General features: G+C 45.1%; 1 protein-coding gene across 14 annotated transcripts in view; it reads left to right on the top strand.

Annotated features, from left to right (window-relative positions):
- The window catches only part of GREB1L (GREB1 like retinoic acid receptor coactivator), a 422,182-nt gene that overhangs the window by 401,943 nt on the left and 6,878 nt on the right, over window positions 1-13,361 (top strand). For 8 of the 14 annotated variants that reach the window (XM_037805493.1, XM_037805491.1, XM_037805497.1 and 5 more), the window contains 8 exons: window positions 3,106-3,677; window positions 3,905-4,007; window positions 6,321-6,476; window positions 6,758-6,897; window positions 8,969-9,130; window positions 9,263-9,470; window positions 11,098-11,263; window positions 11,976-12,203. In XM_037805493.1, the coding sequence (XP_037661421.1) occupies window positions 3,106-3,677; window positions 3,905-4,007; window positions 6,321-6,476; window positions 6,758-6,897; window positions 8,969-9,130; window positions 9,263-9,470; window positions 11,098-11,263; window positions 11,976-12,203 (1,735 nt within the window). Of the gene's footprint in view, window positions 1-3,105; window positions 3,678-3,904; window positions 4,008-6,320; window positions 6,477-6,757; window positions 6,898-8,968; window positions 9,131-9,262; window positions 9,471-9,641; window positions 11,264-11,975; window positions 12,204-13,361 lie in introns of those variants that run through there. The other 6 variants (XM_037805498.1, XM_037805495.1, XR_005212149.1 and 3 more) reach the window with 5 other exon arrangements.

Below are 13,361 nucleotides of genomic sequence, written 5' to 3'. Positions count from 1 at the left end.
GTGAGGAAGCCTGACATCTCTGCATTTCCCCCCAGCACCTCAAGGGGGGCCTACATACATATTTTTATTCTCTGTCCAAATTACTTTGTCTCTCTTTGTCTTTGACGTTTGATAATCTGATTATTAGTGTCTTGACTAGATCTATTCAGATCTATTGTGTTTGGAGTACGCTGCACTTCTTGGATCTGTAATTTTATATCTTCCATAAGAGATGGGAAATTTTCATTGATTATTTCCTTTATTATTACTTCTGCCCCCTTTTCCTTCCCTCCTCCTTCTGGGACACCCATGACACGTATATTCTTGTGCTTCATGTTGTCACTCAATTCCCTGAATTGTTGCTCATATTTTTCCATTCTTTTCCCTATCTGTTCTTTTGTGTGTAGGATTTCAGGCATCTTGTTCTCCAGTTCCTGAGTGATTTCTTCTGCCTCTTGAACTCTGCTGTTGTATGTCCCCATTGTGTTTTTTTTTCTCTTGTTGAGCCTTTCGTTTCCATAGACTCTGCCAATTGTTTCTTCAAACTTTCAATTCTACCTTATGTTCAACCAGTGTTTTCTTTATTGCCTTCATCTCTTTTGCCATATCTTCCCTGAACTCATTGATGTGGTTTTTGATTTGATTTAGCATATTTCTTTGAAAATCTTTAATAGATTGTTTCATTAAAGTGAAACAATATCTCAACTGTATCTTGATTGAGGTGTAAGTTTGTTCTTTTGACTGGGCCATAGCTTTGTTTTTCCTAGTGTAGATTGTGTTTTTTTTGTTGTCTAGGCATCTAGTTTCCTTGGTTACTCCAATCAGATTTTCCCAGACCAGAACAGGTTAAGAGCTCAGAATGGGGTTATATTCTGTTTCAAGTCTCCCTGCAGGTGTGTCTTAGAGATTGACACTTTCCTGTGAGGTTTCCAGCCACTGTGATTTTCCTAACCTGCCCAGCAGGTGGCGCCTGTCACTGCCAACTGGTATAAGGCAATGTGGTCCCTTTAGTTTCTGTTTTGGCTGTTTTCTCCCAGGCTCTGGGACCTGGTTCTGAATGGAAAACTGGTAGTAGAGCCGGGGCCCCACCTCCTTACTCTTAGGTAATATACACCTCCTAGGGAGTCATCATTTGCATTTGAATTGTCTCTCTGTTATCTCTACCCATGTCTGGGTCAGAGTGCTGAGAACTGAAAATGGCTGAGGTTCTTTCCACTGAGCCCCTCAGGTCGAGAGAGAGAAAAAGTGACAGAAAGCCCCCTTTCAGAGCCAGTCCATGGCCCCCCAGTTTCACTCGTCAGCCAGAAGTAACACCTGGTTTTCTGGCTCCCTCTCCCGGGACAGATGAGTCTTCTGGTTCTTTAAGGTCAGTCATCACTAAAAGCCTCTGTCTGCTTGTTAGGGGTATGTCGCTTGTATTCAGCAGTCCGCATTTGCTAATTAAAACCCTAGTTGGAGCTGGGCTAAGCTATATTCACTTGCTCAGAGAGTGCTCTTTCTACCACAGTGAGGTTTTGCAGCTCATCCCGCCATGGCAGGAGGGGGCTCCCAGCGTAGTTCTGCAGTTTTTACTTCCAGATTTTATGCTGCGATCTCAGGCATTCCTCGCAATCCAGGTTGGTGTACAATGTTTGGACAGTCACAGTTGTCCCCCAACAGTTATTCCAAATTATTTTACTAGTTGTTCCTGGTAGTTTATTAGCTGTTCCAGGGGACTAACGAAATTCCACTCCTATCAGCATATCAATTTGGTTTTAATAACCTGAGGTTAATGATTATTTGTTCAGGATCTTCCAAGGTTGAGATGTGGGCTACATACCTGGTGTTCTGGTTTGCTAATGCTGCCGTTATGCAAAAATACCAGAAATGGATTGGCTTTTATAAAAGGGATTTATTAAGTTACAAATTTACAGTTCTAAGGCCATGAAAGTGTCCAAACTAAGGCATCAACAGATAACCTTCACTGAAGGATGGCCGATGGTGTCCAGAACACCTTTGTCAGATGGGAAGGCACATGACCGGCATCTGCTGTTCCCAGGTTGTGTTTCAAAATAGCATTCTCCAAAATGTCTCTGGGCTTGTCTCTCTTAGCCTCTTTAGCTCCTGTGTTTCTAACCGTCTGGGGGTCCTCTCTTAGTTTCTCCAAAGGAAACTCTGGGCTAGTATCTCTTAGCTTAGCATCTCCAAACCTCCTTCTGTTCACATCTCCAAGCATCAGCTTTCACAGGCTATCTTCAAAATGTCTCTCTCAGCTGCCCTTGGGGCATTTTGTCCTCTCGTAGCTTCTCCAGGGCAAACTCTGGGCCAGCATCTCAAATTGTCAGCTCCGAAGTGTCTCTCCAAAAGTCCCTCTCAGTTGCTGTGAGCTCTTTTACAGGACTCCAGTGATTAAATCAAGTCCTACCCTGAATGGGTGGGGTCCATATCTCCATGGAAATAATTTAATCAAATGTTTCTCCCACAGTTGACTGAGTCACATCTCCATGGAAACACTCAATCAATAGGTTCCAACCTAATCAACACTAATATGTCTGCCCCCACAAGATTGCATCAAAGAACATGGCGTTTTGGGGGACACAATACATCCAAACTGGCACAGCATGTTCAAGTGAGGAAATGGGAGATGAGTTTAATAAAGGGGCTAGTTACAAAGATGTGGGCACAACTTGGAAAAGGAGCAGGAGGCAGTGCAGTACTGGGGTTGAGTTCACCACAGGGGGCTATGACCACCACTGACCTGAAGAAGCAAGTGGAGAGAGCAGGTCTTGGGACCCAGAGGGCCAGCCAGGCACAAGCCATGGCCCTCAGTAGCAGAGACAGCCAACCCCAGTGACCATGCAGGGAGGGAACTAGTGATTAAATACCCCACCACCCACCCCCTTAGCCCCAACCGATTTCCTGCTAGTGTCTCCCATTGGCCAAACCCACCCAGAAGCCGGAGTAAGGGAGCAAGTAGAGAAGCGTGGAGAGTAGAGGGGCAAAGGAAAGGCATTCAGCTTAGGGTTCTTGTGGCCTGCAGAGAACTGTGCTTCAGCTGGTTTCCCAGCCTTTCCATGAGGTATCAGGAGCCTGGGAGGAGCAAGTCTGAGTGTGGGTAACAGGGTGGGTTCTACCATCTTCTTTCAGGCTCCATCATGGAGAATGGGGTGAGCTCTTCCAGCACAGCTGACAAGTCCCAGAAGCAGTCCCTGATCCCCAGCTTCCACAGCCCAGCCAACAGCGTGGGGCTGGACGAAGGGATCTTGGCTGGCACACCAGCAGCTGGAGAGACTCTAAAACAGGAATGCGATTCCCTGGACCCCCTCATGGCAAGCAGCACCACCTCCAAGCCTTCGTCGTCCTCGTCGGGGCCCCGCACCCTGGTGTGGCCAGGACCGCCTGTCCGAGGCTGCAGGGGTCAGCTTGTGGCCCTGCCTCCAGTTGTGATCCTCTCCAAAGCAGCCTACAGCCTCCTGGGCTCCCAAAAGAGTGGGAAGCTGCCACCCGCCTCGTCTCTGCTGCCCCATGCAGATGTGGCCTGGGTGAGCTCCCTGCGGCCGCTTCTGCACAGGGACATGAGCAGCGAGGAACAGTCTCTCTTCTACCGCCAGTGGACCACAGCCCGCCAGCACCACGCCGACTACAGCAATCAGCCCGACCCCGCTGCTGGCGTCCGCAGCGTCCACCCCCGGCGGCTGCTGCTGACTGGGCCCCCCCAGGTAGGGTCGGGCCAGGCTGGGCCTGTCCTGGGCTAGGGCTGTTTCACCTTCCCCAAGAATGAGAGATGCCGAGGACATCTAGGGGGTGGGGTTGGGGTGGCATCAAGTCACAGGGGCCCCATTCAGGCCTTTCAGAAGCAGGAGACACTGGAGAGCCAAGGTGTGAAATTTCTTTTCTCTTTTCCTTCCTTCTCTTCCCTTCCTCCAATGAAACATATCTCCATCAGGTGGGAAAGACAGGCTCCTATTTACAGTTCCTTAGGATCCTTTTCCGCATGCTCATCCGGCTCTTGGAGGTGGACGTGTATGACGAGGAGGAAATCAACACTGGTGAGTTCTGAGCCCGGGCACTGGGAGCTACTGGGGGTGCAGGATGCAAAGACCCTGAACTCCCGAGGGCTGGGAGTTTTGTTATGCCGTCACACAGTAGTTAATTTGCAGTTATTTTGAGGATTAAAGATATGTGCCCAGCAAATAGTTCTAAGTAAACTGTGGCTATTTTTTTTTTGGCTTCTTGAAGTCAGGGATGGAATATTCTGCTTCTTTTGGACTCCCTCTTGCCACAGCAGGGTCCTGGGCAAAGAGGCATTTTATAAAGGCTATTAGGCAGATTGAGTACCTCGATGGGTAAACCATTGTAAAATCCAATATTTTGTGTTCTGGATACTAGTCCTTTATTGCTTATCCAGAGTACGTCTCACATTCTAACCACAGGCTGAGTGAAAGCATAGGATTAATACAATGAAATGAAAACTGTGTGCAGAACAGCACACTGGCGCCGTGAACAAAAACCCTTTGGTTTTCACCTTAAGATCGCCCAGCATCTTCCTCCTGTCTCCCCTTTCCTCCCCCAGCCATCACCCGCAGGACGGTTCCGTTCTGCAGCCCAGAGCAGCAAGGAGCCAGGCCCCGGGCACAGGCATGTGTTAGCCGACACGCTCACGTAGCTGAGTGTGGCCTCAAATCTACAGAGCAAAACAACTGGCTGTGCTGGCAGAGAAATTGTGGGGAGGAAGGAGATGTGATCAGGTAGAAGTTTTTCTCAAGCCCCTCAAGGATGAGTGCAGAATAGAGAAAGCCCTTGGCATCTTCTCCTAACAAATTAATCCTTGGAAGAGCTCATCTCACTTATTTTACCTGTTCTGTGACCAGTCCAAGGTACTAGTTTTAGTCCAGAGCAAGATAACGTAAAATTAGTCATATTCAATCATTTTCTTATGACTCCCAGCCCTATTTCCATTCCTCACCAGTTCACATCCACAATTTCTCTCTCACACATGTGCACACATAGAATTCTTTTACCATCCTTATCTCCTTGCTTGTGTGCAGACCTGAGCGGAGTCAGATCGCCAGGCCCACTGCAGAAGGGAACCAGAGCTCCAGCTTGGCCTGGAAACAACCTGGGCCTCTTGGAAAAGGGCTGGGACCTAGAGGACAAAGCCAGAGCCAAGCCAGAGAAAGGCAGGCCTGCCATTCCCGCCAGCATGCCCACCAGGCTCCTTGGCACCACAGAAGAATGATGCCTTTACTTTTGCCCTTAGGTCATACCACAATGATCTTGGCTCCTAGGCTGAGCTAATGAGCCATAAGAGACCCAGTCTACCCCCAGCCAGTTGCAAAACCTGGCCTTTGTAAGAAGCTCTGGTAGTCTGGCTTTTACTTCTCTCTCATTTTAGTGCAGATTAATGCAGTGGTGCTCTTGAAAGACATTGTGACACCTTTCTAAAAACTAGAATATACTTTGAATTTTAAACAAAATATAAACTTCAGCTCAGGGATGTAAAAAAGGATATTATCTGTGAAGCTTTTTCCTTCTTTCTCTCTTTGAAAGTTGTTTTAAGCTACTGTTTGATATACATTTTAGTATTAAAAATGATAAATATTATCTATTGGAACACCCATGTGCCTGCCAGACACTGTCTTAGCACTTTAAATATACATACCATTTCTAAACCTTACAACTATCATGGACTCTGAGGGGTTAAGTACAGGCCTAAAGGTTTGAAGTACTGAGGCAGGGTCAGAATTGTAAAAGCAGTGATTCTCAGCTTTGACTTCATATTGGAACCACCTGAGGAACTTACTATTCTTGACGTTACTGATGCCTGGGTCCCACCGTCAAGAATTCTGACTTAATTGCCATCACTCCCCTCCCCTCCCCGGGGCAGGGGTGGTGGTTTGGGCATTGGGAATCTTAGAAGCTCCCCAGGTGATTCCAGTATGCAGCAGGTACTGGGAATCTTGCTAAATGCATCCCTAAAGTCTCTTCGGCTATCAATGTCTTAAAATCCAACAATTAAAACTCTAAGACAGAATTTAGGTCATCCAAAATTAAGCAAGCTTTTATGGAAACTGGTTTTTGGAGGAGGGCGGGGGCTCAGTTGATCTCACAGGTGTGGGAGTCCGGGAACTGGGCTGTGGAAACTGATCCTGGATGCCAGTGAAGCTCAGTATTCTTCCTTGCCTGGGGAGGTTGGCATAATTCTGGTTCCTTCTACCCTGGCAATCACTGTAAGCTCGTTTTTTGGAAATGCCTTTGTCCATACACTCTGGACTTTATATTTCATAATCCTTCTCCTCTCTTATACCCTGAGGGAAGGAGGGGAGGTCAGTCTGACTGGTCTGTGCCTTTTCTTGTCCTAGATCACGGGGAAGGTGATGAAGTAAGGCAGGCAGAGGCAGAGCCCTGGCCTGACATCGAGAGCTTCAGTAAGATGCCTTTTGACCTCAGTGTGCACGATCCCAAGTACAGTGTGATGAGCTTGGTGTATACTGAAAAGTTGGCAGAGGTCAAACAAGGTCAGTACGAGCAAAGCCAGGCTTTCCTCCTCTAAAAGGTCAAGGGGAACCAAAATCAGGGCAGAAGGCAGGGAGGGTTTAATCTTTGAGCACAGCTTAAGTAGTTCTCTTTTTTCTCTTCCACACATACGTATCACCTTTTAATTTTCATACTTGCTTCTCAGGGCATAAATAATAGAATCCTTGAAAAAGCTCCTTCCAGGACTGGGGACCTTCTTCTCAGGCAGAGAGGCTTTACATGTGGATCATGGGATGGTTTTTTTTTGCCCCTTTATACATAGAAGCAATAAAGGAATCCCAAGTTGAAGAGTCTAAGAAACGAGAAACCGTGTCCATGATGCTGACCAAATACGCAGCCTACAACACCTTCCACCACTGTGAGCAGTGCCACCAGTACATGGACTTCACCTCCGCCTCCCAGGTGCAGCCCCACGTTCCCCCTTGCCTTGGACCTGTTACCCAATAGGAGCTTTTGCATGTATGGGGTGTGGGGGGCACAGAGGGGTGAAAAATAAGGCTCCTAGTTCCACACCCTAGGTAAAGAATAGCTTTTACTTATGAGACGGACCCATTCATTAGTGACCAAAATGCATAAAACTATGATTAAAAGAGCTTTGGGTTTGTTAGAATGGGGGGTGGGGGTGGGGGTGGGGGTGGGGGGGTGGGTTACGGAAGAATGCAAGGCATTGGCTTAGCTTTGTCTTAAGTTACTTCATCAAAATGGTTACATGTGCCAAGTTTAGGAAAGAAAGAAGCTGAGATGTTTTATCTTTGATACTGAAATAACTGGATGTTAAGGTGTATTTAGTGAAAGAGTCTTTTCCTCCCTTTGTTTGGTTAAAATGGTGCAATTATCTGACAAATCAGTGGGGTATGCCTTTTGAGTTGTGATTCTAAGGCTGCTGATTTGCACCAGTCATATTCTTACTCCAGCTTGGGAAGGTTTTGAGTAGGTGTTTATTGCTTTATGCAATGAGAATGGAGAGAGGAACACAGAATGGGAGCCAACACCCCATAGTAATAGGCTGCTTTTTGGCCAGCATATCATTAAACAATGGGAAAGACGGTGAATGACAGCATCTGGCACCTATTTGGAGATAAACTCCACGTGGCCTTTTTCCAATTTATCTTCTTGATTTTGTTGGCTCTGAACTCTTAGAAACAACTATTCCTTCTTCTGGGTAATGCTGATTTCCCTTCCACCAAACCTGCTTCAACTTTAAGGACCAGGTCTGCACCCTTCCTAAGCCTACATCTCATCCTAAAACACAAATGGGTATTAGAAGGCATATAGTAAAAAATTAGATTGACTCAATCTGCCCTTCTAATTACCTTTTGTATCTAATTTGTTTTCTTGGTCCCATGGATGGATGTTTTCCCTCTGGAAAGCTGTACCTCTTACTCAGTTCCATGTGTAGCTGCAGCCAAGAAAGTATCTTCCCTATAGCCTTGTGTCATATGCCGCCAGAAGTGCTCTGGAAACATCATTACCTGATCTGATGATTACAGTACTCACTAAATAGCATATTCCCACATTTGTGAAACAGAATGAACTAGAATTTAAGGGGAAATTTTAATATTCTTCTATGAAAGGTAATATTTAGGTTGAAACTATTGGTAAACTAACTTGAATGCTTGTTCTGCTGATAAAGTGATATTTGGCTTAAAGAAAGGATAGCCTTGTCTGCATTGTGAAGCATGTAAAACCCTATTATACAATTATTCACTGAAATGAGTTCTGAGAGAGCATGTGAACTACCTGGCAACTTTAAAAATAGGTTAGATTTATATTTGGCTTAGAGGAGTCAAAAGGACTGTCCCTGAAGCCAGGTTTCTGGGTAAAGGACTACTCAAACCTCCTCAGCTTCCAATGTAGCCAGGAAAGATGGAGCCAACAGGCATTTGAAAAAAAATAACTATTTTAAAAAATTTAATTGAGGTGAAATTCACATAACATAAACATTTTAAACTGAGCAATTCAGTGGCATTTAGTATATTCACAATATTGTGCAACGACACCTCTAATTCTAAAACATCACAAGGCATTTTAATGATGTCAGTCTTGATATTTAGAAGAATGATACTCAGTTCATGTGACAGGACCCACATATATAGCAGAAGTGTTCCACCCTATTAATTCATGGCTTTGGGGAAGGTTACATAGCAGGATATCCCATAGGTATATGTGACTTTTGCATACAATCAGTTGTGTTACTAAGAACATTAGGGATGCAAAGCCAAGGCCAATCAACTACTTCTCTTCCATGGAGAGGCTTCCTCGGGTCAAGATGGTTGGCTCTCATTTCAGGGGTACTACTGAAAGATGCAACTTTTGCCTTCCCAACCCCTGCAATGTGCTCATGGCTGTAAAGTCTGGTAGTATTTGTAACTTCATGTTAGTTTGCCTTTCTTAGTAACCACCTAAAGGAGTGGCCTGAAAGTCTGGGAAACCATGAGTTTGCATTCCCTTTCTTTCTTCTTTGCAAATGTAGATGTCTGACTCAACCCTTCATGCATTCACGTTCTCTTCTTCTATGCTGGGAGAAGAAGTTCAGCTCTACTTCATCATTCCCAAATCCAAAGAGAGTCATTTTGTCTTCAGCAAGCAGGGCAAACATCTGGAAAGCATGCGGTTGCCCCTGGTTTCAGACAAGGTGAGTGACGGTGCCTGGACACAGGACTGACAGGCATCAGGTACTGGACCAAGTTCTCCAAGCTTCTTGTATCTAAAGGTTTTAATTTCCCTTTTTGGTCTCTGGTTTTGTTTTGTTTTTTTTTTCTTTCAGCAGAATTTGAATGCAGTCAAGAGCCCTATTTTCACTCCTTCTAGCGGTCGCCACGAGCATGGACTTCTAAACCTCTTCCACGCCATGGAGGGCATCAGCCACCTTCACCTTCTGGTGGTGAAAGAATATGAGATGCCGCTGTACCGCAAGTACTGGCCCAACCACATCATGCTGGTGCTTCCCGGCATGTTCAATAATGCAGGCGTGGGTAAGGGGCCCCCCTGGGATGGGAGAAGGGCTGAGAAGATAAACTGAGCTCCATTCCTCTGGCATGAAACTTTCCAAGGTTCCCCTGCCTCTGGAAAGTGTCCTGCCCTTCCTGACCAAAGTTCTTTTTACTCTTCTTTGAATTTCAGTTTTCTTTTTCCCTTTTCTGCAGTTTTGCAGTTTCTCTCTTCTGAGGGCCCGTAGGTAAAGAAGTCACTGGTGGATGTATTGAGTACCCTGGGAAGGGCTTGCCTATGGCAGTCATCTTAAAGGTGCTTGTAAGAAGTCATTCTTGCTTTTCCCCATGATGTTTAAGAGCACTGGGCTGATTTCGCAAATGAGTGGGTGATGGAGTTTTGGGGAGATGCTCAAGATATCTAGTAACTACTTCATTTACCTAACGCAGGGCAGGACACCTCCAACTGAATCCACTTCTTGCAGTGTAGTTTTAAATAATTTTTCTCATCAGTTCCTATGGGCATCTAGCTCAGTGCAGAATCTCAGAAAGGTTGAGAATCAAAAGCTGCTCATTCATACTTCGGAGGGAAGTAATAAGATTCAGTTTTGAGCTGGAGAGAACAGCAGATGAAACCTGAGTAGTTTTTCCAAATCTACACTCTCAATCCTCTCCAGGGTCTCTTACTCTCTGTTCTTCTCTGCTTTCCTTCCATTTTTCCCTCTTTCCCTTGCCCCTGTTCTCTCTTCTTTTGTTCCCCTTTTCACTCCCCTTTTCACTTCCCTTTTCTTAAATCCTTAAATAGCCTTAATATGGGATTAAAATATTTTCATAAATTGGGTTGTTTTTGTAGGGTGGCCCACTCATAAAATTTGGCTGATTCCTGGTGATCGTTTTAATAATAGCTAGCACTTATTGTGTGTCAGGCACGATTCTGAGCACATCACAACAGCCATGTGAGATGGGGGATTACTGCCTCCTTACAGGCAGGGAGGTTACAGCCCAGGGAAGTTCACTTACTCAGGTTCACAGAGCCAGTAAATGGTGGGACCAAGATTCAAACCCAGGCAGCATGGCTCTAGTCTAGGCACTTACCCACTATTCCAAAAAGGAGATCTAGGAAAACACTGTCAGTTTTCCAAATCCAAATCTTCTTCAGAGAAGATGCTGTTGCGTTTCCTAAAGTCTAAAGCAGGGGTACTATCATTGGAAGCGGCACACCCTTTCATCTAGGCCCAGTCTACTCTCTACCACAGTACATGCCTGTGGCTGCTCCAAGACTGAGAGCCTCTTGTCATGGCTTTAAGCAACTAATCAGTGATACGCTTTTCCTACATGTGGCACTGTTTGTCCCATCAGGGAAACTGGTCATTGCAGAACTTCTCAAAGTGTTGTTTATCAGTCGTCTGCATCGAATACATCTTTGGTTTCTGGACCCTCATCAGTTACTCAGTGCAATCTGGTGACGGGCTCTAGGAATCTACATCTTAAGACTTCCTCAGTACTTCTTAAGGTACATTGACATTTGAGAATCTCTGCTCTGAACCTTTATCGATTCAGCCTTCATGATCTCCATGTGAATAGCCTTGCCCTTGGAGAGGCTCTGAGCTGTCTGGGGGCCAGGGCCAAGGCTGAGTGACCCGATGTGCAGGGTGCTTACATTGCCTTTTAGGTGCTGCCAGGTTCCTCATTAAGGAGTTGTCCTATCACAACCTAGAACTGGAGAGGAACCGCCTTGAGGAGCTGGGAGTTAAACGCCAATGTGTCTGGCCTTTCATTGTTGTGATGGACGACTCGTGTGTCCTGTGGAACATTCACAGTGTTCAAGAGCAGACCAGGTAATGTTTCCAGAGCAGTTCTTGGGGAGTATGACACAATGCTGCAGAGAAGATACTTTTCTTGGCTGCAGCTACACATAGAATTGAGTAAGAGGCGTACAGCTTCCCAGAGGGAAACACCCTTCCATGGGACCACCCTCACTATGACATTTCACTCTTAACTGAGTGAAAAGAGAAAGTCATTTCATGTCTCTGTGCTTCAATTCTACCACCATAAAATTATGTTTGGGCCAGAATCAGTGGTTCTCATCCTGAGGCAGTGCTGCTCTCCTAGGGGATATTTGGAGATGTTACAATGCCAGGGGAAGGGGCAGGGGGCACAGTTCCCTGTATTCTCTTTTCCACTATAGATCTGAAGCCAGTTAAAGTTTTCAAATATTCCTTTATTATACCCCAATCCCCAGAACCATAGGTATACTATTATGCATCTGTTCTCTGGCTACCTTCTTTGGTAACTTCTTATTCATTATTCACTTTGAAATGTGGGCTGGATTTCTTTCTCTGCCTTAAAGTGGTTAAGTCCCACTCCTAAAAGGCATTTCCTTAAGTTAGCAGTGGCAACCAGCAATGAAAACCGGACTTGACATCCTTCTTCATTCCAGACCAATGCAAAGTAAATCTGCTAATTACATCCTGTACAGATACTGAAAGGAGTCGTGTTGGCACTGTAGTAATATTTATTGACATCTTATATAAACTTTACATTTCATAGCCAGCCCATGGAAGCAGGAGTGTCCAGTAAGAATGTGTCATTGAAGAGTGTCTTGCAGCATATTGAAGCCACACCAAAAATTGTTCACTATGCAATACTGGGCATACAGAAGTGGAGCAGCAAGCTGCATTCTCACAGTCTGAAAGCTCCATTCTCTAGGTGCCATGTGCATGACTTCATCCTCCTCAACATAGACTTGACCCAGAATGTGCAGTATGACTTCAACAGGTAAGTCATACCTAACAGATGCAAGTAATCCTGCAATCTACTGATTTGATAATGGCATTGAATTCTTAGCTGTTGACCATACTATCAAAAACAAAAAGGAATGGCTTCTACTTGTTTATGTTGTCAAATTGACAACCTCTGTTTCTGTTCAAGAGAGTTAGAACCAATGAAGGGGAGATGCATTTTATCTTTTTAAATGTGAAACACAGCCTTGGCACTGTCTCCCTCAAACATCTCTAGTCTCTGTAATGTTTTTATTCTTTTGTCTCTGTGTCTCTGAAAAGATGAAAAACTATTTATACGGACAAGGAGAAAAGGGGCAACAACCCCAAAGTGCTCCTGCATCACCCTTCAATCTGGCCTAAACCCTAAGAATAGGTGTTACAAAGTGAAATGCTTGGAAAGCATACTTTATCTGCCTCATTATTCAACAAGAACCAACAGCACAAAAGCTACTGAATCAACACAAATCAGTGTGTGGACACATAAACATCTAAGACTAAACCCATATTCACCCTTAGAACTTGGAAGGAAATTAATTTCCCCAAATGTAAGTAGACCCAGAGATCCATACCCTGTAGGGAAAAGCCAACAGATGGGAGAGAGCAGGCTAGCCCTGGCCTTGCCTTCTGAAAAACTATGTCCGCACTCTTGGACATCTGAGAATGCCAAGGAAGAATTTCAGGGACAATAAAGTCCCTCTTGTGCCAACCCCCAACCCTGTGGCTATTAGAATAGCTGTGGTTTTACTTCTGTGTTTTAAATTTGGCAAGTGCCTCATCCTTTTTTGTAGCCAGGATTTTAAAACTGGGAGCACATCCCATTTCTATCTTGCAAGAGGATATAGAATGTAGAGTCCTTCTGCAGTTCAGGAATGCCTAAAAACCCAGTGGAATTAAGAATATCTGGGACAAAAATCACCTCACTGCCTCCCTTCTTTAACAGGACTAATGCCTGAACCAGAGGTTTCCACAGGTCACTGTTGGAGGGCCAGCTCCAAGAGGGCAAGATTGAAGACAAGCTAGTGCTGTGTTTAACTGAAATAGAGAGAAATCACTTGTATTTTAGGCTATCTCCTAACATCTGTCACACATTTCACTATGTATCATTATCATGGTAGAAAAGTGACAGGTAGTTAAAGGAATCTATTGATTGTCA

This window comes from Choloepus didactylus, chromosome 16, assembly GCF_015220235.1.
Source record: "Choloepus didactylus isolate mChoDid1 chromosome 16, mChoDid1.pri, whole genome shotgun sequence".
NCBI classification, from domain to species: Eukaryota; Metazoa; Chordata; class Mammalia; order Pilosa; family Megalonychidae; genus Choloepus; species Choloepus didactylus.
The sequence above is the reverse complement of the archived record's forward strand: the minus strand, read 5'-3'. Positions and strand labels throughout refer to the sequence as shown.